At 47.5% G+C, this 23,003-nt stretch overlaps 3 protein-coding genes across 4 annotated transcripts in view; 1 reads left to right on the top strand and 2 right to left on the bottom strand.

Moving 5' to 3' along the window:
• The window catches only part of LOC3289610 (uncharacterized transmembrane protein DDB_G0289901), a 53,189-nt gene extending 33,026 nt beyond the window's left edge, over positions 1-20,163 (top strand). The window contains exons 3-6 of one of the 2 annotated variants that reach the window (XM_061655149.1): positions 3,953-4,285; positions 15,033-15,115; positions 15,236-15,357; positions 16,718-20,163. In XM_061655149.1, the coding sequence (XP_061511133.1) occupies positions 3,953-4,285; positions 15,033-15,115; positions 15,236-15,357; positions 16,718-16,975 (796 nt within the window). In that variant the 3' untranslated portion in view covers positions 16,976-20,163. The remainder of the gene's footprint in view (positions 1-3,952; positions 4,286-15,032; positions 15,116-15,235; positions 15,358-16,717) is intronic. The other variant, XM_061655154.1, reaches the window with a different exon arrangement.
• On the bottom strand, positions 4,786-6,632 carry LOC11175638 (cytochrome P450 4d2). The gene has a single exon (XM_003436865.2). It carries the CDS (start codon positions 6,385-6,387, stop codon positions 4,858-4,860), a length of 1,530 nt encoding a protein of 509 aa, XP_003436913.2. The 5' UTR covers positions 6,388-6,632; the 3' UTR covers positions 4,786-4,857.
• Positions 6,902-11,235, bottom strand: LOC1272183 (cytochrome P450 4d2). Its single transcript, XM_311064.6, has one exon. It carries the CDS (start codon positions 8,456-8,458, stop codon positions 6,914-6,916), a length of 1,545 nt encoding a protein of 514 aa, XP_311064.6. The 5' UTR covers positions 8,459-11,235; the 3' UTR covers positions 6,902-6,913.
• Positions 20,164-23,003: the final 2,840 nt, after the last annotated feature.

Below are 23,003 nucleotides of genomic sequence, written 5' to 3'. Positions count from 1 at the left end.
TGATGTTCCCTGATGTATATTGTCCCAGGGCGGTACATTCGGCCAGTCGTTGAGGGTAATCGAATTAAACAAACGCAACCGTACCAATGTGCGTGTCGAACGTCTGTTGTTCGTGCTCGACGCCCATCCCAAGCCTCGGCAACGGTCGGCACCGTTTACTGTGTCAGCCAGCAATGCCACGAACACGCGCTCGGTGCCGGTGCATTGTGTTAGTGGGTCACGCACACGCCGCGGCTCCTGTCGCCAAATAGTCTACGCCCAACACTGCTAGCCTGCCACCGTCTAGGGAGCAATGCGTTACGTTAGTTTGCGAGCTGATTTTAATCGATTTTAAAACATTACAGTGATTACCGTACATCGTTATGAGGTGGTGAAGTGCGCTGCGGGGAAATTTTGTTTACAAAATATTTTAATAAAAGAAATTGATCCGGTGACATAATCGAGCACAATCCGCTTAGTCCTGCTGTGTGACGTTGCTTATAAGTTTGGCGGTATATCACGTGAGCTATTTAGCTATTACATTCGTTTTATGTAAAGAAAATGAGTTATTTTAAAACCAAAAAATAAAAGACAATTAAATGAAATATTACATTGCATACCTTCTGGCGCTCAGCACAGTGGCGCCAGAAGCGCTGCATAAGATTAACCATCCTGCTGGGTGTTCAATTTTATGGGTTTTTAATTCATAATTGTAAAATTGGTTGTACATGTTTTTAGGTTTCCACATATTACAGGCCTACTGATGGTTTAAAGCAACAAAATCTGTCTCAAATCGCTTGAAAATAATTGATGTTGCTGACCACATTCTTCAGTGTGTTTTCAAATAAAATGCTCTCGTGTAATACACGATGACGTACTGCATTATTTTTAAAAGAAATCGAAACACATTAATCAATGCGGCCAAAGAGCGTTCAAGTTAAAGTGATGTTTTATACGCTACTGCTACGTAAGATTCTACTTGCAAAAATCGTAAATTTTCTCAACCGTTCGAGTGATGTGGTTCACTTAAACTTCTCCGATGGGTGCAACCGGGCAGCTTCCTTTGAAGCATTGGAACCCCAGAACCGCTCCAAAACAAACAACCTGCTGCTAGATAAATGCGCACGCACTTTAAAGGGGCATCGCGAAAGGGGTTGGAGAGGGCACAATGCGTACCATTCGGTGCGATTAGTGTTCGGGGCGAATACTTTCACTGGCAGAACGGTTTACCAATCCTGGCTCGCGGTGCCCAAGCGCAAGCGGCAAGTTGAAAGAGTTGCTGCTCCAACTCGGTCTCACCGCCACATGGCCGGTTGCCTGCTCCGATTGGATGACGTAATTTGCCTGACCTTAACAAACATGGTGCGCGGTGCTACAGGCGGGAGAACCCACAGGCAAACAGAGCAACCTCATAAACCATCGATAAGTTTTTTACTGCTTTTGCGAAACTGGCGAGGATTGTCAGTCCAGCAGCTCTCTCTCTCTCTCTCTCTCTCTCTCTCTGTGCCTGTGTGTTTTGTATGGTTGCCATACATTAAGATATCGATTCCGTTTTAATACAGTCTGGAGATCGTCGCTCAATCGAGTCCAGCGAAACGGGGGGTGCGGTAATCCTCGATCCTCCGAAAAGCCAAAAATAAGAATGCTTGCGTTGCAAGAGATGGAAGACAATAATGTGTTTTGGAACGTTCCTGCCGCTGGCACACCATTTGGCACATGGCAGTGGGAGTTCGTGTGCGTTTTTTTTTTTTTGTGTTTGGCATTTTGACACCAACCATGTCCATCTGTTGCTTAAAATGGTAGAGCCAAGTGCCGGTGTATTTATACGGGGTGCACAATTGATTAGCTGTCATTGGCGAGGTCATTCCAACAAGTTACCCGCCGGTGCCTGGCACACCGCCTGGGTACGTTGGGGCTTGGCGTTTCCTTTTCAATGCTTTCCGTTCCTTTCGCGCGGTTCTTTTGGGGCCGCGAGCATTTTGCGGCAACTTTCAAACTTTTACGAGAGCAACTTTTTCCCGTTCTTCCACTCCTAACACAGTCATCTTGCGTCAACTGCCCCGGGCACCCGGACAAGAACTTTGATTGGAGCTATAAAACTGAACTCCACCGCGCGCCAGTGCCTGTGATTAGATGCATGCCGTTGTCACCCCGGCAGAAAGTGAGTAAGAAGGTGACGCAATCAAATTCCATGTCGTTCAGTAGGTGAGGGGGGGGGGGGGGAGGGGGCGCTTCATCAAGATTCCTCTACGAATCAACCAGGTCAAACGTGTAGTGCGCATCACAGGCCCCGGAGCCGTCGCCTTCGTCGGCAATATATTGTATCGATTTTATTGCCCAGAACGACGGAGAAGCGAGGAATTCAAACAATCCCACAGCAAATTGCCACGGCTCAAAGTTTGGCATTCCCTGACGGGAGACACATTAAAGACCACTGTGCGCTCCCAGCAGATAGTGCTCCCGATTGTCACACCTCATACAATCTCTCTCTCTTTCTCTTTCTTTCTATCACAGAATTGGTGAATTGTTTACCACTCTCTCTCTCTCCCTCTCTCTCTCTCTCTCTCTCTCTCTCGCACACACACACACACACACACTCTCTCTCTCTCAGTCATTCTCACTTTCCTGTATCAGATGTGGGAACCATTAGCGATGACATCAACCAACCCCCAAGGCACCAGTTGACCACCGGGGTCAACCGGGTTAGTTTGTGTGGATTCTGTTCCCATCGCTCCACACCCCTCCACCTTTCGCCGTCCTTTTCATGGCAAAGGGGGCTGCGGAAGGGGGGTGCAATGAAGTGTGGTGGAATGCATGCAAGACAAAGTCGCCGACCACGACCGATTGTATCATCTTCCCCCGACACATCGGAATCGGTTCGCCTTGAGTGTGGTGCGTAGTTTGTGCTGTGTGCCGTATGTCTTTCCTTTGCTGTTTGCTCTTGCCGTCATCCGTACGAGGATCCGATTTTGTTGCGGGTCAGCCCGGCACATTATTTGGTCGCCGGTGCTACGAGATAGTGTGCGGCCTGTTAGGGCCCTGCGAAGTATCGCTGCGAAGAACTTCCATTCTGGTGGGAAAGGAGAAGCAAATTTCGGCTGTTGGGGGGAGGTGCTGTTTTTGCGTAGTGATTTGCTTGAATATTTTAAGCGAACGGTCCTCGCTGTGGTGTTTCTTGTATTTTTCCGTGGCACAGCGCTCTATACTGTTTCTTTCAAGGGTAGAGGGGTGGGAGGGAGATAGCAGCATTTGGCAGTGTAACAGGTTTCTCGTAGTCGGAGATGGAGTTGGAACGGCTGGGCGCTTTTTAAATCGAATGTGTGAATAGGCTCCATTTCAGCTCCAAACGCCTCCTGCAAACTGTTGCTTGTGCCCTCACTTAGGAGACAAGCTTGGGAGTGGTACTTAGAGGCAGGATTAGAGTGTGTGTGTGTTTGCAGGCTCGGATGGAACCGTCAATGTGAGTCAGGTGAGATGAGCCTACGGTGACGCCGGGAGCCTAGCTCAAGTGGTATCAAGGACAGACCCACCGACATAAGCGCACCTTGACAGTAGAGCATTCTGGAGACATCATTTAGGGTGGTGCTAGTTGGATTTTAACGCCTTGGAATTACTACCGTTGCAAATGCACTTGAGCGCGCTATGGAATGTGTTGAGTGGGAAAAAATCGAAGAGGACTCCGGACTCCAGACATTGTGTTTGTTTTGGTACAAAGTCTTGCACGTGCTTTACTGAACAGTAGCTTCCAGCTCAAAATGTCAATATCAAGTACTTTCCAATAGATCCTACCAACCTTATATTATCGCTAGTAGTATCTCGTCACACCTAAGAACAAGCTCTGTGAATTTAATTGCCAAATTACCTACCTGTAGATATAACTCAAACCCGTAACGTAACCTCCTTTTAGCTAAGCTATCGTTCCTCTTTCTCTCTTTCATTTATTTCGGTGTGACGCCCAAAAAAAAAACCACAGAGTAGAGCGCTCGAAGGTGCGTGTATCGTTCTTCCAGAGCAGCAAACCGCAATCAATCAGTCCGCCGGAGTCGCTGCACCTGTACGGTGGGCAAAGTTTGATCCATTTCGGTAACGGCGGCGGCAGCGGCGGTGACGGCGGCTATGATAACAACAACTCGCCGCTAGACACCTACATCACCTCGGCCGCGCTCAACCAGCAGTACGACGCGCTGTCCAGCCATCAGCAGCAGCAGCAGCACGCACACTTTCATCCGGACCACCGGGATCCCGACATGGCGGCTGTCTACGGAGGTGCCAACGTGCCGCCAACGGCCTTTAACCGACAAATGAGGTAGGTAGAGGAAGAGTCGTGACGTGTTTTGTTTTAGTGTTTTACTGTTGTTGTTGTTGTTTGCGTGTCAGTAAACCCGATTCTACCTGTTCGCCTTCCCACATTTGCTTTCAAGCAATATTCCTCCTTATTCCTTTGTATCCCACAACGTAGTGCAATGATGGTCCCTCCGTAGGCTTTCAGAATGGGGAATGAACATACGAGAGGTCGCTCACGTCATGTTATCTACTGTATCATCATGGTTGATGTACCATGCAATTTTGTCCCATCTTCAAGAGCTCCGAACAATGATATCTTGAGTGCGGTTTGGTGGAGGTTAGAAGCAGGGGCTTTGAAGGAGTGACCTATGTGTACTCAGCAAAGCCAGCCTACACGTATCCCCTTTCGTCCGTTCGCGCTGGTTACTATGTAAACCTCATTGGATATTCATTCCTGTCTCGCGAAGCAAAAAAAACATCATTCATAAATAGCAAACGGAGCACGGAGGTTAACCACCTCGGTTGGTATGATGTTTTCTTTTTTATTTATTCAATTCTCCCCCTTCCCTCCATTCTCACTCCTCCAACACCCAATCATGGGCGTGCTACCAGCTTTATCGGTATGGATTTGTCCGGACGTAGCACCAGATCCGTTTTGAGACGAATCTCGTGCATCGTATCACCGGGCAATATCCTATAAAAGGAAACCATACGTACGATAGCGACCTTCATCTCCAGCAGCGCATAGCGCTGCCCGATACAGTTCCGCGAGCCGATACTGAACGGGATGTAGTCGTACGGGCCGCGTCGTTGCGTATTTCCGTCCGAGAAGCGCTCCGGATCAAAGCGTTCCGGGTCGGGATACACAACGGGATTGCGGTGGATGACGTAGATGGGGATGGTAAAGTCAGTGCCGGCTGGAATAGTTACACCGTTCATCTCGATGTCATCTGCTAGCCGACGTCCGATGAACGAAACGGGTGGTAGAAGTCGCAGCGACTCCTTCACTACCATGTCCAGGTACGGGAAGTTCTGGAGCGTGTTGTAGGTTAGCGGCACATGGCGGTATTCGACGCCGAGCACATCTTGGATCTCCCGATAAAGCTTCTCCTGTATTTCAGGATGCTTAGCGAGTTGATAGAACGTGAACGCAATGCCCGAAGTGGTCGTATCATGACCCTCGAACATGAAGGTATCAACCTCCTCCCGAATATCAAGATCACTGAGTGAATTGCCATCCACCCTAACGTTCAGCAGCAGATCCAAGAACGTTTCCCTACGCTTTGTGTAAAGATGTTCCTCATCCAGACACTCCTGCTCGTTAGACACTTGCGAGCTCCTTTCCAACAGCTGTTCCCGGCGTTTGTGGATCACGGTGTCCGTGAACGCATGCAGCCGTCGGATAAGTTTCCTCTGCTCCCACGCGTTCGGCATCGTGTACCAGTAGGTGCGCGGAAAGGACGACAGCACATGGAAAATGCGCAGCAGTATCAGCTCGCTCATCCGCTTCACGTCCCGCACGTACTGGTTTTCCGGATGCCGTTGCGCATTAATCTCCACACCCATAGACGTGGTGCAGATGCTGTCCAGCGCGTACAGCGAGATCGGCTCGTAGATGTCAAACTCACGACCCGTGTCAGCATACTGGCTTAACTTTTCAATCAATATCTCCGCCTCCTGGTTGAACACGGTCACGAAGCTTTCCAGTATCTTGAAGTGAAAGGTGGGCGTGATGATCTTACGCCGATGGAACCACTTCTCGCCCTTGGAGATGAGCAGACCCTGTCCCAGCCATAGCTCGATGAACTCGTACACGGAGGATTTTTCCGTCCTCTTTGCCATCACTACCTTCTCCACGTTAGCGGCACTGCTGACGGTAATCATGTGATCGTTTAGGAGGCCCCAGTTGAACAGATCCTTACCGTGGCGCTTGTGCAGCGCTACCATCGTCTCGAAGATACCCGGTATGTCGTTGGCCGGATACTCCATCACGTTCCCCAGCAGCCAGTGCGGCTTGGCACCGTCGAAATGGGCCGCAATGCGGTGCAGCCGGCGTCGCTTACGATAGACCTGCGCCAGCCCGTATACAATCAGAATGACCAGCAGAAACAGTACGAACGACATGTTGATACCGTTGATGCTCTATTTTAACAGACAGGGTTTGATTGCTCGACCGTTCCGCAGCAGTTCTGTTTTACGTGTGAAAAGCATGCTTCACACGATTGGAGCTTCTGTTGCAAAATTGGAAAGATGAGCACCAGTGCTAAAGTGTTTGGTGGTCAGATTAATCGTGGGTATATTTTAAAAAAATAAACACTGTCGAGCCTTATCTTTGTTCTGGCTGGTTTCAGTGTATTTGATACGATTTTACTTCTGATTCGGCACAGAACGAACACGAGGAGGAGCTGAGGTACCCGGCGGCACTCCACCGACCATATCTTTGAGTGCCTGTAGCTGATTAGCGGAGTGTCCAGCATTCTTTTGAGCTGTGGTGAACCACCCTTGGAATCGTACACTGTGACTAATGCGCACTGTAGTCTACTCAACATTAGACACGTTGTTTGTAGTACACGCTCCGATAATGTAACTGATAACAGCGGAGTAACATCGAATCGGTAAAATCAGAAACCTAATCACGCATGCTTGAGCATTATTTTATTGAATCGAATTTTCTGCGCACAAGTTTGATAGGAATACCCTTATCCGGGCGCAACACTAGATCTGTCTTGAAGCGCACCTGGGGCATCTGTTCACCGGGCAAGACGCGGAAATGTGCCAACATCTTTATGACGGTGACTTTCATCTCCAGCAGCGCATAGCGCTGTCCGATGCAGTTCCGTGACCCAGCACTGAACGGGATGTAGTCGTACGGTCCGGGAGGGTGCTGATTGGCGTCTGAAAAACGCTCCGGATCAAAGCGTTCCGGGTCCGGGAAAACTGCAGGATTACGATGGATCACGTAGATGGGGATGGTAAAGTCAGTGCCGGCTGGAATAGTTACACCGTTCATCTGGATATCTTCCACTAACCGACGTCCAATGAACGAAACGGGTGGTAGAAGTCGCAGCGACTCCTTCACTACCATGTCCAGGTACGGGAAGTTCTGGAGTGTATTATAGGTCAACGGTACGTGGCGATAATCTACTCCGAGCACATCTTGAAGCTCCTGGTGTAGCTTCTCCTGTATTTCAGGATGCTTAGCAAGTTGATAGAAGGTAAACGCAATGCCCGAAGTGGTCGTGTCATGACCCTCGAACATGAAGGTATCCACCTCCTCCCGAATATCCGCATCAGACAATGGCTTTCCACCGACTGTGACGTTCAGCAGCAGGTCCAAAAAGCTGGAACGTTGCTTTGCACCGTACAGATCATCCGCGTGTGTTTCTTGATTTCCGACTTTTCCTTGCTCCACCGCAGCCAGCAGCTGTCGCCGACGGCTTTGAATCACCGAGTCCGTGAATGCGTGCAGCCGTCCAATCAGCTTCCGCTGTTCCCAAGCGTTCGGCATCGTGTACCAGAAGGTGCGTGGAAACGCTGACAGCACGTGAAAGATGCGCAGCAGCACCAGCTCGCTCATCCGCTTGACGTCCCGCACGTACTGGTTTTCGGGATTATGCTGCGCATTAATCTCCACACCCATGGACGTCTCGCATATGCTGTCCAGCGCGTACAGCGAGATCGGCTCGTAGATGTCAAACTCACGGCCCGCGTCCGCGTTCTGTCCCAGCTTCTCTATCAGCAACTCCGCCTCGCGGTTGAACACGGTCACGAAGCTTTCCAGTATCTTGAAGTGAAAGGTGGGCGTGATTATTTTTCGCCGATGGAACCACTTCTCGCCGCTTGAGATGAGCAGACCCTGTCCCAGCCACGGCTCGATGAACTCGTAAATCTGTGATTTTTGCGTCTTCTTCGCCATCACCACCTTCTCCACGTTAGCGGCACTGGTTACGACGACCATGTGGTCGTTTAGGAGGCCCCAGTTGAACAGATCCTGTCCGTAGCGGTCGTGCAGCTTCACCATCGTCTCGAAGATGCCCGGTATGTCGTTGACCGGGAACAATGGCAAATATCCGAGCAGCCAATGCGGTTTCGGACCCTGGAAGTGGGATGCAATGTGCTGCAGCCGCTTGCGATCGCGATACTCACGCAGCACCGCTAGCACCAATAGCGTCACGAGAAACACCACGACAAGCATTCTGAGACACTGCCACCTGCCGCTAGGTTCAAAGGTTTACGTGCAAAGGGTGTAAGACACAGACTAATCAGATGCTGAACGTTACAGTAATGGCAGGACCGTCCAGCAGGTCGGTTATATATTTAGTGTCACAGGTCTCGCGACTGATAACGTAACTTTTGGACGCGTTGGGCTTTATCGTAATCTTCATACCACCTGTGCCTTATCATCTTATCTAGAATAAGTCCACCTTAAGGCTACCAGTATCGGGAGAAATCGTGGTTTACAGTTTGATGCTTCAAGATGACTGTACGTACGATATAGCTGCCCGAAGCGAACGCACACGAGCACGATGCCCTACATACAAATGTCCCAATCAGCATGAGCCATCTGAATTTCATGTTTTTCGTGATTCTTTCGGATTTTTTGGTAATTTATTTGTATGCTTTGGACTGATTGCCTTCGTATGCCCAGATGATCTTAAAGCTAATCCTTTATGCACGGTATCCTCCAATCCTCCTTGCTGCGGGCCTTATCTCAGAGGTCCTCATAAATATCCGAGCTCAGAAACCTCCTAAGCTCCTCCAAACATCTTCAAACGCACAAAAGGACATTTTTGTCTGCCTAACTTAACTTTACTGCAAACTTGCATCATTCAAACGAGATATTGTGAACTACCCTGCTCCACTTTCCAGATGGCGCTTATCGCGGCCCACTGCTCTTATACCGCGCCATACATATTTCATGTCTTGGTTTTCTGCCCAGTCATTGCCGACGTTTTTTTAAAGGGTGCGCTCATATTCCGCTTTGGATTATGACACCCACCGACTAAAATACTCATGGTGTGTGTTTGCCCTCCATTTTGGCGGCACGGCGGCGGCATGCCGTGGCACGGTGGTGGTGGTGGTAGCGCGTTTTGTTTGCTTTTACTTTCATTTATTTTCGTAGTGTCGGTACGGTCTCGAAGTGTACATTAAGCGCGATGAGTCATCAGGTGTGCGGACCACTCCCCCCCCCCCACCGTTCCTGTGGCTGACTACTAAAATATGTACTGCTTTCTCGGCTTGTATTGTTCTACATTCCTGCACAACACAACCAATACTAGACAGTGGTTCGATAATGATGTTATCTCAAAGAAAACCTCTTTCCCTGTCTCTCTATCTTTCTCTCTCTCTCTCTCTCTCTCTCTCTCTCTCTCTCTATCTCTCTCTCTCTCTCTCTCTCTCTTTTGCTCGATGTCTCATCCTCTCAGCTAGCCTTTATTCTGTGCTAGAATTAGAATGGAAAAGTAGGCAATGAAGTCTGTTTGCTTTCTGTGTGCGGTTTTCGTGTAATTGATATCCACTTCCGCTCCGTGAAGTCATTACCCTGGCCGCACCAATACGTCCCCCCGCTCATTACCTCCTGTGTCCTATGTTCTCGAGTTTTCCTGTCTGTGACCAGTCAAGAAAAAGTAGGCCATTTGTACACGCGATCCCAATCCTTGGACGGTTTGAAGAAGAATATGAAAACACTTACACACACACTCACACACACGCACACTAATCCTGCTGGGTGGGTAGATGACAGTTATCAGGACTGGGGGTGTTGCCGGAGCCCATTGTGTAGCGGGGGTGCAGCGTAAACATTCGTATAAGGGGACGGTTTTTTCGTTCCGAGTAGGTGGAAGGGGCCCAGCCAGACAGTCCTGACATTTCTTTTGACTGTTTGCGTAAGAGAGTAAAAGTGATGATAAACGTGAGCTCCCAAAGTGAGTGGCACTCTTGGGGCTTTACAAACATTCTGAAACACAGCGAAATATGACGTTTAAGCTGCCTTCGAACGCAATGTCATTTTGACAGGTGTCAATTGGTTTTTTTTTTAAGTTTGATATAATATTACTATTATATACAAACATATTACTCAGGGTCAAAGGGTGTGTTTTAAAAGAATAAGAAAAAGCAGAAGAAGATGGAATACAAAGACGGATGTTTGAAACAAAAACAAATATAAAAAAAAAAAAAACAAACAAAAGCAGCTACTCGCAGGACACGTCCGTCTCAGTGAGTGACGGTGAGTGGTCGCGTGAGCGAGATGTGTGGTAAAATTTTTCGTGCGCGCGCACTCCACCAGGGTGGTGGGTGGAAAACGCACCCATGAAGCGTACGCGTTACTACACACCCCATATGTGTGTGTGTATGTGTGTATGTATGTGTAGTGCATAGGCTCGCTCAGGAGATATGGCACAGGAACTCATCACGCACACACGCGCTCATTCAGTGGTGTATAGGGATTTTTCCCGAATTTCCCACACACACACAAAGCGAAGCGCCGTGATGAGAAAATTCAAGAGTGTGTAGCTTCTCTCTCTCTCTCTCTCTCTCTCTGTCTCGTACACTACCAACACACACACACACACATGCGCGCTCGCCTGCAAAGGGGAGACACGGATCGCGCCAGTTTTCGCACTGTACAGTCGCGTACCGTATGCAGACGCACGTACAACAGTGTAAAGTAGGGTAGTGGCATCCCGTACGGAGCACGCCAAGGTTCGATTGCAGTGGCCTGTCCTGGCGCTAGCCGCTGAAGGGATTGTTGATTGTCGCGGGCGTGCTGGGGTGGCAAAAAAGGGGCCCCTGTTTGTCGCGGCAAGAGGTCACTAAACACATCCAGTGGTGTTCGGGGCATTTCAATTGTGTGGTTAAGCCGAGACCGTGGCCAAACGATGTGGTGAAGACAGAGCAGCAGGCGCCGGGAAGTAATGGAACAGTGCTGAACGTGTCATCAGGCTGCCAAAGGCTGTCACAAAAAAAAGGAAAAAGAAAGTGCGCTCCAAACCGAGAACGGGGGTTACTTCGCTGCGTGTTTGCGTGCATGCGAAATGCACCATCAAAACCAGAAACCATACAAAATAGCAGCCAATACAGGGAAACACCCACACCAGTACACGGGCGCTACAATTTGTTGACAGTTTTGCTCTTTTTAACGGCGACCTGTTTTTTTTTGCTTCCCCTTCCTCCCAATTGCCCATTGTCGGTGGAAACTGCTGACTGCTGACCCACTGCAAAGGGGCGCGGTTGAGCATGGCGGTACGAGAGGCGGCGGGGGGGGGGGGGGGGGGGGGGGAGAAAGAAAAGCGAAGAAAATAGCGCGCCAGTTCAGTTTCCAAGAGGGGTTGAGCGGGAGCGAGGGGCTGCTGCCTTTTGGCTCGCATTTTTGTCACCACTGACAGGTGATGTCAGGTTTGCCCGGCATGTGTATTTGCGCACGCGCACACAACCACTCACTTCTTGCTCGGAGGTTGGTTGCTTCTTCCTTTTTTTTTTTTACATCTTTAGTTGTTGTTGGTTGGACAGCTCCGAACGGTGCCTTCTCGAACGGCCAAGCCGTTTTCGTGAGTTACTAACGCTTCCCTTAAATGTTGCCGTTTACATCTACGGGCTGAATGCTGCTGCTCCATCCGTTTAAGTGAAATCTGTGAAACAAACAAACCACTAAACAAGCAATCGTTGGTATTTTCTTCGATACAGTCGATTACTGCTGGAGCGAATTTGCTACCACCAGTGAGTGTCTTCGATTTGACGGTTGTGGCGGAGTTTTGTTGTTGTTGTTGTTGCAGGACGCTCACGAGTTCGCTGTAGCGTCAGGTTGTGATGTTGCTCACGTGGGTGTGTATAGTGTTTGCTTACTATTTCAACCACAACAACAACACCAACAGTTAAATCTAATTGAAGAGAGCAACATTGTGTGTCTGTGTTTAGGTGTGTGTGTGTGTGTGTGTGTGTGTCTATATTTTGCGCGAGTAACGCAGTAACTCTTCAGCACGTAACGATGCACAAAATGAACCAATTTTTTTAAAGGTCACCGCCACACAGACACACACACACACACACACACACACAGCGACAAACGGTATTAAACAGGGCGCACATACACACGCCAGAGAGGAATACAATCTGGTGGGGGGGGGGGGTGAAATAGGGCAATAAATCTAGCCTCACTTCCTCGACATCCCGCGCACAGTTTGCCGTCGTCATCAAAATCGGTTTTTGCCTCGGTGACCGTCGGTGGTGGTTGCTGTTTTTCTTTTTCTTCCTACTACTAATAATGATGAGCACAAATTAAATTGATCCTAATGCGATGTGTAACGGACGTGTGTGTGTGTGTGTGTGTGTTTCATGTGGATTTTCTCCCTTCCGTTCCGGAAGCACTTCAATCAAAACAGCAGCTCGCGCGCGACTACGGCGCGTTTTCAAAATGCAGCTAATGGCTCAACTCAACCTCCAACCCTTGGACCACACAATCAACCGACCGATCAGTTTTTTTTTTGCGGGCAGAAAGGAAGAGTGAAGCACATACACACCCAACCACCCACCTACCCACCAAAAAAAAATGGACCCAAATCAGCAAGCAATGAGGTTGCCATTCGCCGGACAGCGTTTCGGTCCATTTTGGAGTTAAATCGCATCGATTCGGGTGGCTCACACGCCACACACCTTTTGTGTGTCTGTGTGTGTGTGTGTGTAGAGGGTGGTGGGGGTGGTCATAGGGACACCAGTTTGACAATGGACGTCAAATTTCCGGTTCGATACGAATCTAATCAAGAGAGCACCAACAAACAGACGCGTGAGCCCTTTTTTGCATTAGAATGCGAGAAGTAATACTTTTGTAAGTGCGTGTGTGTGTGTGTGTGTGCCGTGAAACATGAATAATGATTCGAGAAGAAAATGCACTACATTGAGTCACACGTACGGGGGAGGTGGGCAGAAAAATATCGATAAATGCTCCCGCTCGATCTTTGAGTTTTTCCGTTTTTGTTTTTTTAATTATTGTGAACTGGTGCGCGTCCTTCGTCACTTACCACTACTACCCCAAACGCAAAGCAGAGCAAAATTGGGTTCGACTCTCCCGCTTGCACCCTGCTTGAATAATTCATTTCGGAAATGAGTGTGACATGGGTTTTTTGTTCTCTCACTTTTCATTTTTCGCACACGCTAAAATGGAGATCGTACAGGTTGGCGCGAATGTATCTATGATTCTAATGTGTGTGTGTGTGTGTGTGTGTGTGTGTGTGTGTGTGTGGTAGTCTTTTTTGCCACGGAGACGCACGCACACATACGCTCTGTGGAAGGGAAAAATGGAAACCGTTGGCAGCGCACCACCCCCACGCGCGCGCGCGCGCGCGCCCCAAATTTTGTGCGTTTGCTTACAAAATTAACGTCGGAAATAGCTAAGCCCGACCAGCGGTTGGCATTGCACCGTGCCATGGTGCCGCTACTCGATCTGCTCCCCGCGCATGTGACCTACTGCGGGTGGCTAAAAATATGACACCGGCGTTTAAAAATTGTCCGTTTATTTGGGGTTCTCGTCTTCTCGCTTTCTCGCCCGTTTTCCTGCGTGTGCGTGTGCTGCGGGAACTGTAAATAAATGTTGCAGCTCTAAAGCTTTAAGGTTAAAGCGTTTGAAGCAGTTTTTGGTACCTATAAAACCTTCTCCGACCCGGTGGGGATGACAAAAAAAAACACGCCTGTGAAAGGTTTTGACAGATGTCGCCAAACACGGAAAGTGGCCGAAAATAACGTTGACCTTGACATTTGACACAACTTTAGCTTTGTGTGCAGGGGGAGCTGTTTTCCATTTTTTCCGACAAAAAATTTTCACTCGCAGTCCGCGTTTTGGAGTGAAATAATAATTAAAAAAAAAAAAAAAGTTGAATGTGTTAAACACGTCGAACGTGATTGGATATTCCCGCGACACAATGGAGGCGCCCGGTGCCGGTTACCTTCTACCGACTGTGAGTGACATTGCGTTAAAACACTGTGCTGTGTAAGGGGCGTTAGGTGACGGAGCAAGTCGCTCACACGCGGTTACAAAAGTGCACCGCAAAATCGAACTGTTGCGGCGAACCCATTACTGACGGCTTGGCGAAAAGCTTTCGGCAACAGTGTACCGAGTAGTGGAACTTTTTCCACCTTTAGCCACTCGGGGCTGAGACTAATCCGGTCGTGCGGCGGGAAAATATTTCCTCGCAGAACAAACCAAAAAAAAAAAAAACAACACCACCGCAACTGTGTCAAAAGCTAGTGTGCGTACGTGTATGTGTGTGCGCATAGCCGGAAGGGAAACGCGATGGTAAACTCGACGGCAACGACACCGTCCCAGTCGCACGGCGGCGCACTGTACTACGTGGTGGAGGTGCCGCGCGAAGAGTATCTGAAGGAGTGTGCCGCCCAGGCGACGGCGATGGCCAGCGCCGGCGGCTACCCGAACCCCACCTACCAGGCGCAGTACGCCGCCCATCACCAGCAGTTCCAGAACGTACCGAACACGACCATCCTGGCGCGCCTGAACAGGTGGGCACGCGTGTGTGTGTGTGTGTGTGTGCGCGCTGGCCACCACCCTGAACGAGGGACCCCATTGCACCCTTTTGATTCCCTTCCTATTCCTTTCCCTTCTCCTATTTACTGTTTGTTTAGTCCACGATGCGTAGCGTTTTTCTGTTTTATTGTTTTTTGATTTGTTTAGGGTTTTTTGTATGTGCCCACAACACACTGATGCACTAATATTGATTTCTTGTTTCCCTTCCACGCACCAACACACGCGCGCGCATTTGCAGTACCGAGTCAGGCTGGGACAATCCATTCAGACCGGGCGGCGACCTGTCGAGGGAGGCGGACGAAATAGTCAATCTGATCAAAGGTATGTTGGGGGCGGGCTTGTCCCTCCGCCCGCCTAGCTGAACAAAAAAAAAAAAAAAAAAAAAAGACACTGTCTAATCGATTTTCCCCGTTGCCGTTGCCCTTCTCCGTTTCTCCGTAGGTGGCAAACCGATCACACCAACCGGCGACCAAAGTTTAGTGAACGGCAGCACGCCTAAGGACAGCCACAGCACCGACGACCCGGACACGACGGTTGTGGACGGTGCGGTAGCAAAGCACGAGGTGCGTATGCATGCGACTGCGGACGCCATTAGACGCGAATTCTTGTGCCTGGTGGTGCAGCACAGTACAGGATCAGCCAGTTGTTTGAAAAATGTTATGCCAAGAATGCAGAATTGCATATCGCCCAGAAATCAATCGAAAAACTTAAGATGTTTTAAACAAATTTATCAACATAGCATGCCCATGGTTTACTGGTTATTACATCAGAGCTAGTGAATGTGAGCTTTAGTAATAGTGGAAGAATATATGGGTTTTCAGAGACTCTCTACGACACAGCTTTTGGGACAAGCACAAGCAGGAAATTGCTATTTCATTCCAAACAAACCTGTCCAAAAGGAGTGCCGTAGAGTTCACTGTCCATCCTCTAGGAGTTTGTTGAAGGTTAGACAGGATTTGTATGATCGTACAGGACAAGCTGATGATTAGTTATGAGATAATACAGGGGTTTCCGGGGTCAACTCCCAATTTCTGCAATATTTGTCATAGCTTGCCAACTGTTTTTCAACAGCTGTCAAATGTTGCATTTCCATCTCAATAACGTTTCTGTTCTTCCACATGATTTTCAACGCGTCTCAAGTCTTGATTGTGTTTGCCAGTACAGGGTTTAGAAGTGTGAATTATTGAAAACATGTCCTAAATAGGCTTTCCAGGGGTTCTCATAATTGTGGGACTCTTTCTTATGGGAAGTGAACCTCATATGATGGGAATTGGACTCTATGACACCCTTATTGCACAGCTCCTATTGGAAATGTCCTATTGGATTTGTCAAACAAGGGTGCTATAGAGTCCAATTCCCATTACATTAAGTTCATTTCCCGTAAGAAAGAGTCAATAATGTGTCCCACAGCTATGAGAGCTCCTGGAAAACCCTGTAATGTTCGTTCGGTTCGGTTCGGCAGAGCACTGCCTAAGCTGTTCATGCAACTTCTTCAGTTACTCCAGTAGCCATGTTGACACCTTACGGTAGGCAATGTGCATGGCACAATTAGAATTAGGACAACTAGGGTAATTAGCACTAGAAACCTCGGCGAGATAACAACATTATTTACAACGATTGAGAAAGCGTCATCATTTTTGGTCCTTCGAACCGGATCAACAAGCCATTAAGTAAGGCGTCAACAAGCCATTTGGACCTAGAATGTATGTTACTGCTAGGGGTAACTTGTTCTTATTCTTACTATTGCAAGCTATCGCACGAGCGATATAGAAGGTCAAAGCGTGTCAGAAAAAGTGTTTAGCGTTGAGGGGCATCCATCTAGCACGTCGTTTTAAGCAGCGTAACACAGCGCAACAGCTCCCTTGCAAATGCAAACAAAAAATAATTCCACCGGCTTTCTGCTCTCCTCCATTTGCTTCGCAGGCCTCGCAGCTGCAGGCGGCGGCGGCCCAGCAGAACGGCACCAAATCGCCCCACAAATCGCCCGGCACGGCCGCCGGTGGTGCCGCCGGTTCGCCCGCGCTCGGGGCGAAAAATGGCACGACCGGGGCGGACGGCAGCACGGTCCACAGCAGCACGACACCGATCAGCAACCAGGTGATACCCGGTCCCCAGTCCGCGTCGCACGTCGTGATCGACGAGAAGAAGAAGAAAAAGTGCACCTGTTGCGTTATACAGTAAACAACCCAACCCCACCAACCCCCTCCCCCCATCCCCCCTCCCCTCCTAGTCCACACACGCGCAGGAGCACGGGGCTGTTTGGTGGGTGCGTTGCGCGCGCGCGTGTGTGAGTGTGTGAGTGTGTGTGAGTAAGAAAAGGAAAGAGAGAGAGAGAGAGACAGGGAGATAAAGAGAAAGAGAGAGAAGGAGAAAATAGGAAAGCAACAAACGTGGACGTGATGAAGGAAGAAATAATAACCCGATCCCGTTCTCTGCGCTATATATCGTTATACATATGCATATATATATATATATTTATACGACCGCAGACGACGAACGTACGGGCACACTCGATGGAACCCAACCCAAATACATAATATATTAGCAAAAAACAAACAAACAAAAACAACTCACACTCGCACGCACGCACGCACACGAACGCATGCACGCACCAGCATCCTTTCTCTCTCGCTCTCTCTCTCTGCCTGCAAATGGCTGCGGCAATGCGCTGCAGAGAGCGAAAGGCGCCCTCGCGCGCCTCCATCGGATACCCTACATTACTACGTCTTCTTCTGCTGTGAGGCGGGCGCGGATCGAGAAGAGGGTTTTAATGCTAAGAAAAATCACCTTGCTGCTTGTTTGATGTTAGGAAGAGTAACACACACCCACACACACACATACAGGGCCCACATACGGTGGCTACTAATCGTGCTGTAGACACGTGAGAGCCCGAGAAGCTCCACCTTGAGGAAAGCAAAACCACATAACCACCTGAAGGACGATGAAGGATTGAACGAGAGGAGGTGAAGCTTGTAAGGGACAATGCGAGTTGACTGTGTGTGTGTGTGTTTGTGCGGCTGGGTGTGCGCAACATCCCAACACACACACACACACACACATAGGTACGTGTGCACACAGTGCGGTGGCGCTAGTTAGGCCAGGGCAAGGCAGACGATCGAGCATAGTGCTAGCGTAGTAGCGCCAAGGAGCAGGCAAGACGGTCGTAGAACCCTGACGGCTGGTTGTGGCCTAGTTCCTTGGCCCATTCTAACATTCTTTGCACCAAATGTCAACCTTCACTTTGCTCTCTTGCTGTCCGGATTTTCCCCTTATTTTCTTCCTCCACTACTCGTGCTGCACCAGTCCGTGCAGCTGCGTACTACTACGCGGTGACGAATGTGGTAAGACTGTAACTGATCATACCACCCCGTACTTCCACACTCTTCTGCGTTTCCTTTATAGCTTCAGTCCTTACACTACCTGTCCCGTTTCGCTCGCACACAAATGTGTCGCGAGGACGTCTCTTGTGTAGTTCAGAACAACAACAACAAAACAGATTAATACTATCGATAGAGAGATAGAGTTAGAGATAGGGAAAGAGATGCATAGCGAGATAGCGAGAGAGAGAGAGAGAGAGAGAGAGAGATAGAAAGAGAGAAAGAGAGAAAGAAAAGGAGAAAATTTTATCGTGTACTCTGACAGCAAAAGTATTTATTTTACTTTTAAAATAAACTTACCCAAAAAAAAACAACAACAAAAACAAAAACAGCCCTGCTATGCTATACGTCATTCTTTCCTTTTGCTTTCGCGCGGTCGCGGCCTTCCCCATTGTCTCCAACCCCCAAAACTAGTAAGTAATGCTGGCTAGGTGCGCGAAACACAGACAGTAGAAAGGGTTCAGAATGCACCGCACTGTGCCACTGCGTGTACGTGTGTGTGTGTGTGTGTGTGTGTGTGTGTGTGTGTTTGTAAGTCGATGTGTGTAAGCTGTGGGTGTATGTGGGTGATTGTGATGTAAAGCATTCATGTTGTAATTAACTCCCACAGTGGTTTATTTACTTTAGGTTTCGTTTTAAATACTTTAAACATTTTGTTTTTTTTTTAAACTGACTGACCCCAAATCATGCGTTTGATGTACAGTGAGGGCAATCAGCAGCTAGCTTTTGCACCACCATACTGTACCCACAAACACACCCACACACACATACACACTCACACAACTATACCCGGACACTCCCGAAAGAAATTTACAGGGTGTGCTTCCTGAGTAAACCAAACGAGTAACATTTTTACTATTTAGAAATGTTTAGTATTAAAAAGTGGGGGAGGGGGAGAGGAGCGTAAGCGCGGACGCACGTCCACAAACATACATCGTGAAAAAATAAAAAAATAATTTCGCACTGCAACATCGTGAAGGCGGCGAATGGGGCTATTAAAAAGTAAAAGCAAAGGTTATTTGTAAGAGAAATGCAGCAGTGCAGCGAATGCAATATAAGCAGGAGCGAGAGGGTTTGGTGCGTTGCATTTCGTGACTGTATGTGTAGCCGTTTGTGGATGTGTAAAAATGGTGATGATATTCGCGCGAGCAGGCGAAGGGCCGGAGCATTATGGAGCTATTTATTTAACGCAAACCGTAATAGGAAACCCAAAAAAAAAACGGAAGGCACGGATACTGTTTGGGGGGTGAAATTAAAGATGGCAATAACATATAATCACAGTTGTAAGAAAGCAAAGAACCAAGCAAGTGAATGTGTTTGCGAAACAGGAAGAGTTATTAGAAGGGAAACTTATATATATTTTTGTCCCTCACCACAAACATACACACACACACACACATATATACACACAAAAATTCGCCTTAGCTCTGGGCAGTGAGGTAACCTTGCTGGCTACGCTTCCTGATTTATTAATATTTATTTTAATCAATTCCAACATCATTATTACCACAAAACAAACAAAACAAACCTTCATCGTACTCGCAAGGACCCCCTCCCTTTACGTTGTTTTAACGTGATATACGCTATACTAACCGGGTGAGCAGAAGGCTGCCCGCGTACCGGTCGCCGTGTAGTAATGCAGCGCAGTGTAATGTGGATCGATGAAGGAGTTGCGCTCGCGCCAGGTAGATGAGTAAACGTGAACCCTATCGGTAAAGTTCGGTTGATCCGTTCCTTGCGCCCGCCCGAGAGGCATCTTGCGTTTTAGAAGGAAAGTGTTTGTGGTAACAAAAACCACCCCCCCCCCTCCCCCTTCAAACAAAATGGTATATTTTTCGACATATTGAAACGATGCAGCCCTTCGTCAGGGCGCACAAGAGTAGGGCAGCCCAACAACACACTCGCTTACAAACAATAAGTGTCATTTTTCCACACTGTCTCTTAGTTGACTCCAGCAAATGGACTTGAATAAAGTAATGCTTTCTCTCTGGATGTGGGGATGTTATTGTTTTTCTTTTTTCTTTTTTTTTGCTTGGTTTTTGTGTGCAATTCCGTCTGCGTCCTGCACCATCGCAACAACAACAACACATCCTTCAAATGTAAGCTTCAGTGAAAAGAATGTGTTTGGTAGTGTCTGTTGATGATGTACAGCTTGAAAGAAAGACAATAGGAATAGTTGCATTGATCTTGTAACTATATGGAGGCACAACCTGTCACATATTGTAGCTACCAGTTCCCTAGTCACTCAACTTTATTGAGCATCCTTTCGTTCCTATTCACCACTGTGGGTGCAAGAGAGAGAGAGAGAGAGAGATAACACACTCTCATGCATGTATTCAAAAAAGATATACAAGAGATCGTGTTTTGGCAAACGAGCCAAACGTTGGAATAGGGAATTACACCTTTGCCCTAAATATGAGAGTTTTTTTTCTACTCCAGATTATAAACCTTACATTTATGGTCAATGCTGTAGTCCACTTTCGTTGCGTGTATACTGTAGCTAGACGGTGCTAGATACCGATGCAACTGCGAGCGCGATGTCACTACCACATAGTGCTGACGCAATGGAATTGTTTGTCAACTTGCAGTACTAGCCATCTTTGCACTGCTGGAAGTGATTTTGATGTAATAATACCATTTTTGTGTATTCGAAATCATATTTTAATTCATTTCATTCATTAATTCATTCATTTGAAGAAAATCTGGTCACCCCGGGGGCGAAACAGTGGATAACAAATGTGACAAATAGAGTATATATCTAAAAGAAACTATAACTAGAACGTCAGGTATAGTATATGTACGTCGATCACAATGTAACAAAGAGGAAAACAAATCAAAAGATGTGAAACAATCTTGTTTACAAAAGGGAAGCGAAAAGAGAAAACGAAAAGATGGTGAATGATTAACTAAAATAAAATAGTTCCAAAGTTCCAAGCAGACAGAGCTAAGTTTGGAAAAAACTGAAATAAGGTAAAACAGAACCCCTAACACACAGAGATACATATTAACAGTCACACACACAAAGCAAACGCCGGCAAACGATTACTGTGCTATCGCATTTGAATGTGTGTGTGTGTGTGTAGCCCGTGCAGGAACTGATGTGCATTCACCTGTCGGCGCTGATTGAATAGTCCGATACAATGTCGTATTAAAAAAACACACACACATACCCATAAATAAAAGCATTAATACACACACACACACACACAGAAACTATTTATTATATTGTAATGATGTCTCAATCAAACAAACAAAACAAAGAAATTAGATCGTACAGCAGTGGAACGTGCTACCACAAGCAACGGCACAGCGAGTGAAGCAACCAACACAAACCAATGCATTAGCTATTAGAAAGTCAGTAAAGCTGTGTGCAAAGCTATAGTCGATGAGTGTATGATGTAGTAGTAGTGTGAGAAAGCCCCATTAAATAGATAAAGCGACCGAATCGATTGAAATGCCGTGCTTCACTTGCTTCACTTTTTTGGTCAATTCTATCATTCGTCCTTCTTTTTTTCTTTCCTAGCGTACAGGTTTCTATGCTACAGTAATAATATTATTCATAACAATAACAGTAATAATTGTAATAGTAACAATAGTGATGGCGTTACTAAAACGCCAGTGTCACTGCAGTATTGATACGTTTCCCGATTTTGCTCGACTAAAGAAAGGATCAGTAGTAGTGGTATTACCTTTCTTTGCATACGGCAAGTTCATTCACTCGACGACGGGCTTAATGTTACGGCTGCAATGAACACATCAGGCTGCAGGAGTTTCGTTACAGTGCGTGTGAGCGTTATCGGTATATATTTTCTATTGAAGTGGATAGCGCGGACGAGAACAGTGAGATCAACTGAGTGCGAACGGGATGTCACCCGTGAGAAACGTTTAGAGTCTGCGACCGGTGCGTTAAAACTGCACACGGGTAACACCGAAATCGAAATAGATGAACAAAGAAATTAAGAGAACACTAAAACGATGTTAACTATATGATGATTCCGCTATTATTAAAAAAGAAACAAGAAGAAGAAACATGTATTTCAATAAAGAAGAAGACAAAACAACTCTAAATGCACTGTGTGCGCATCCTTACCGGCTGGGGACTGTTAATATAGCCGCGATCAGATTGATTCGGGAGGCAGAAACGTCGTCTGTGATGACCGTAAGATAATTTATCCAATTGCCCATTCCAAACTCTCATAACGCTGATGTCGCCTGGGATGCTAAGATATTGCAACATTCGTTGTTCGTACTTGAATATGCCGAAAAATTTGAAACCGTACACTGTTTTGAAGTCCCAGAACACTCTGAAGCTCCCAACATTTCTCATGGGTCTTTTGAAGAGTACAGACAGAGATGGAGAGTGAACGCTTGCCTCGAAACGAATATGATTGCATTTAGGTTTAAGCGTTACTGTTATCAACAGCATACCTCAACAATTCCTTTTCACACTTTTCACAGACTAATAAATCCACCATTATCACCGCGCTAAGACGTAGTGCGCCCTATCACCCATCTCAAAAAAACGGCCCTTTTGGGATGTCTCCAAGCGGAAGGATCCAATAATTTAAAGCCCACGCGCGTGAAGCGGAGGAGCAAAAGGTTAATGGCAAAATCTGGTTGAACACGTTGCTCGCTGCGGGTCCATATGCGGCCAGGAAGTGCTTAAAACGGCGCGCCGAATCTCTGTACATTAGCGCTCAACGCTTTGTTGATTTAGTGCCCTAAGGTGCTGTGCGAGATTTGTCACGCCCGAAGCGTGTGGAAATGTAATTCGGCTGGCTAATTACTTGATTTATGGTGATGGACAAACGCAACAGCAAGCTTCAGCGTAT

Source organism: Anopheles gambiae, chromosome X (genome assembly GCF_943734735.2).
Source record: "Anopheles gambiae chromosome X, idAnoGambNW_F1_1, whole genome shotgun sequence".
In the NCBI taxonomy this organism is placed as follows: Eukaryota; Metazoa; Arthropoda; class Insecta; order Diptera; family Culicidae; genus Anopheles; species Anopheles gambiae.
This window is presented reverse-complemented; position numbering and strand designations above follow the sequence as displayed.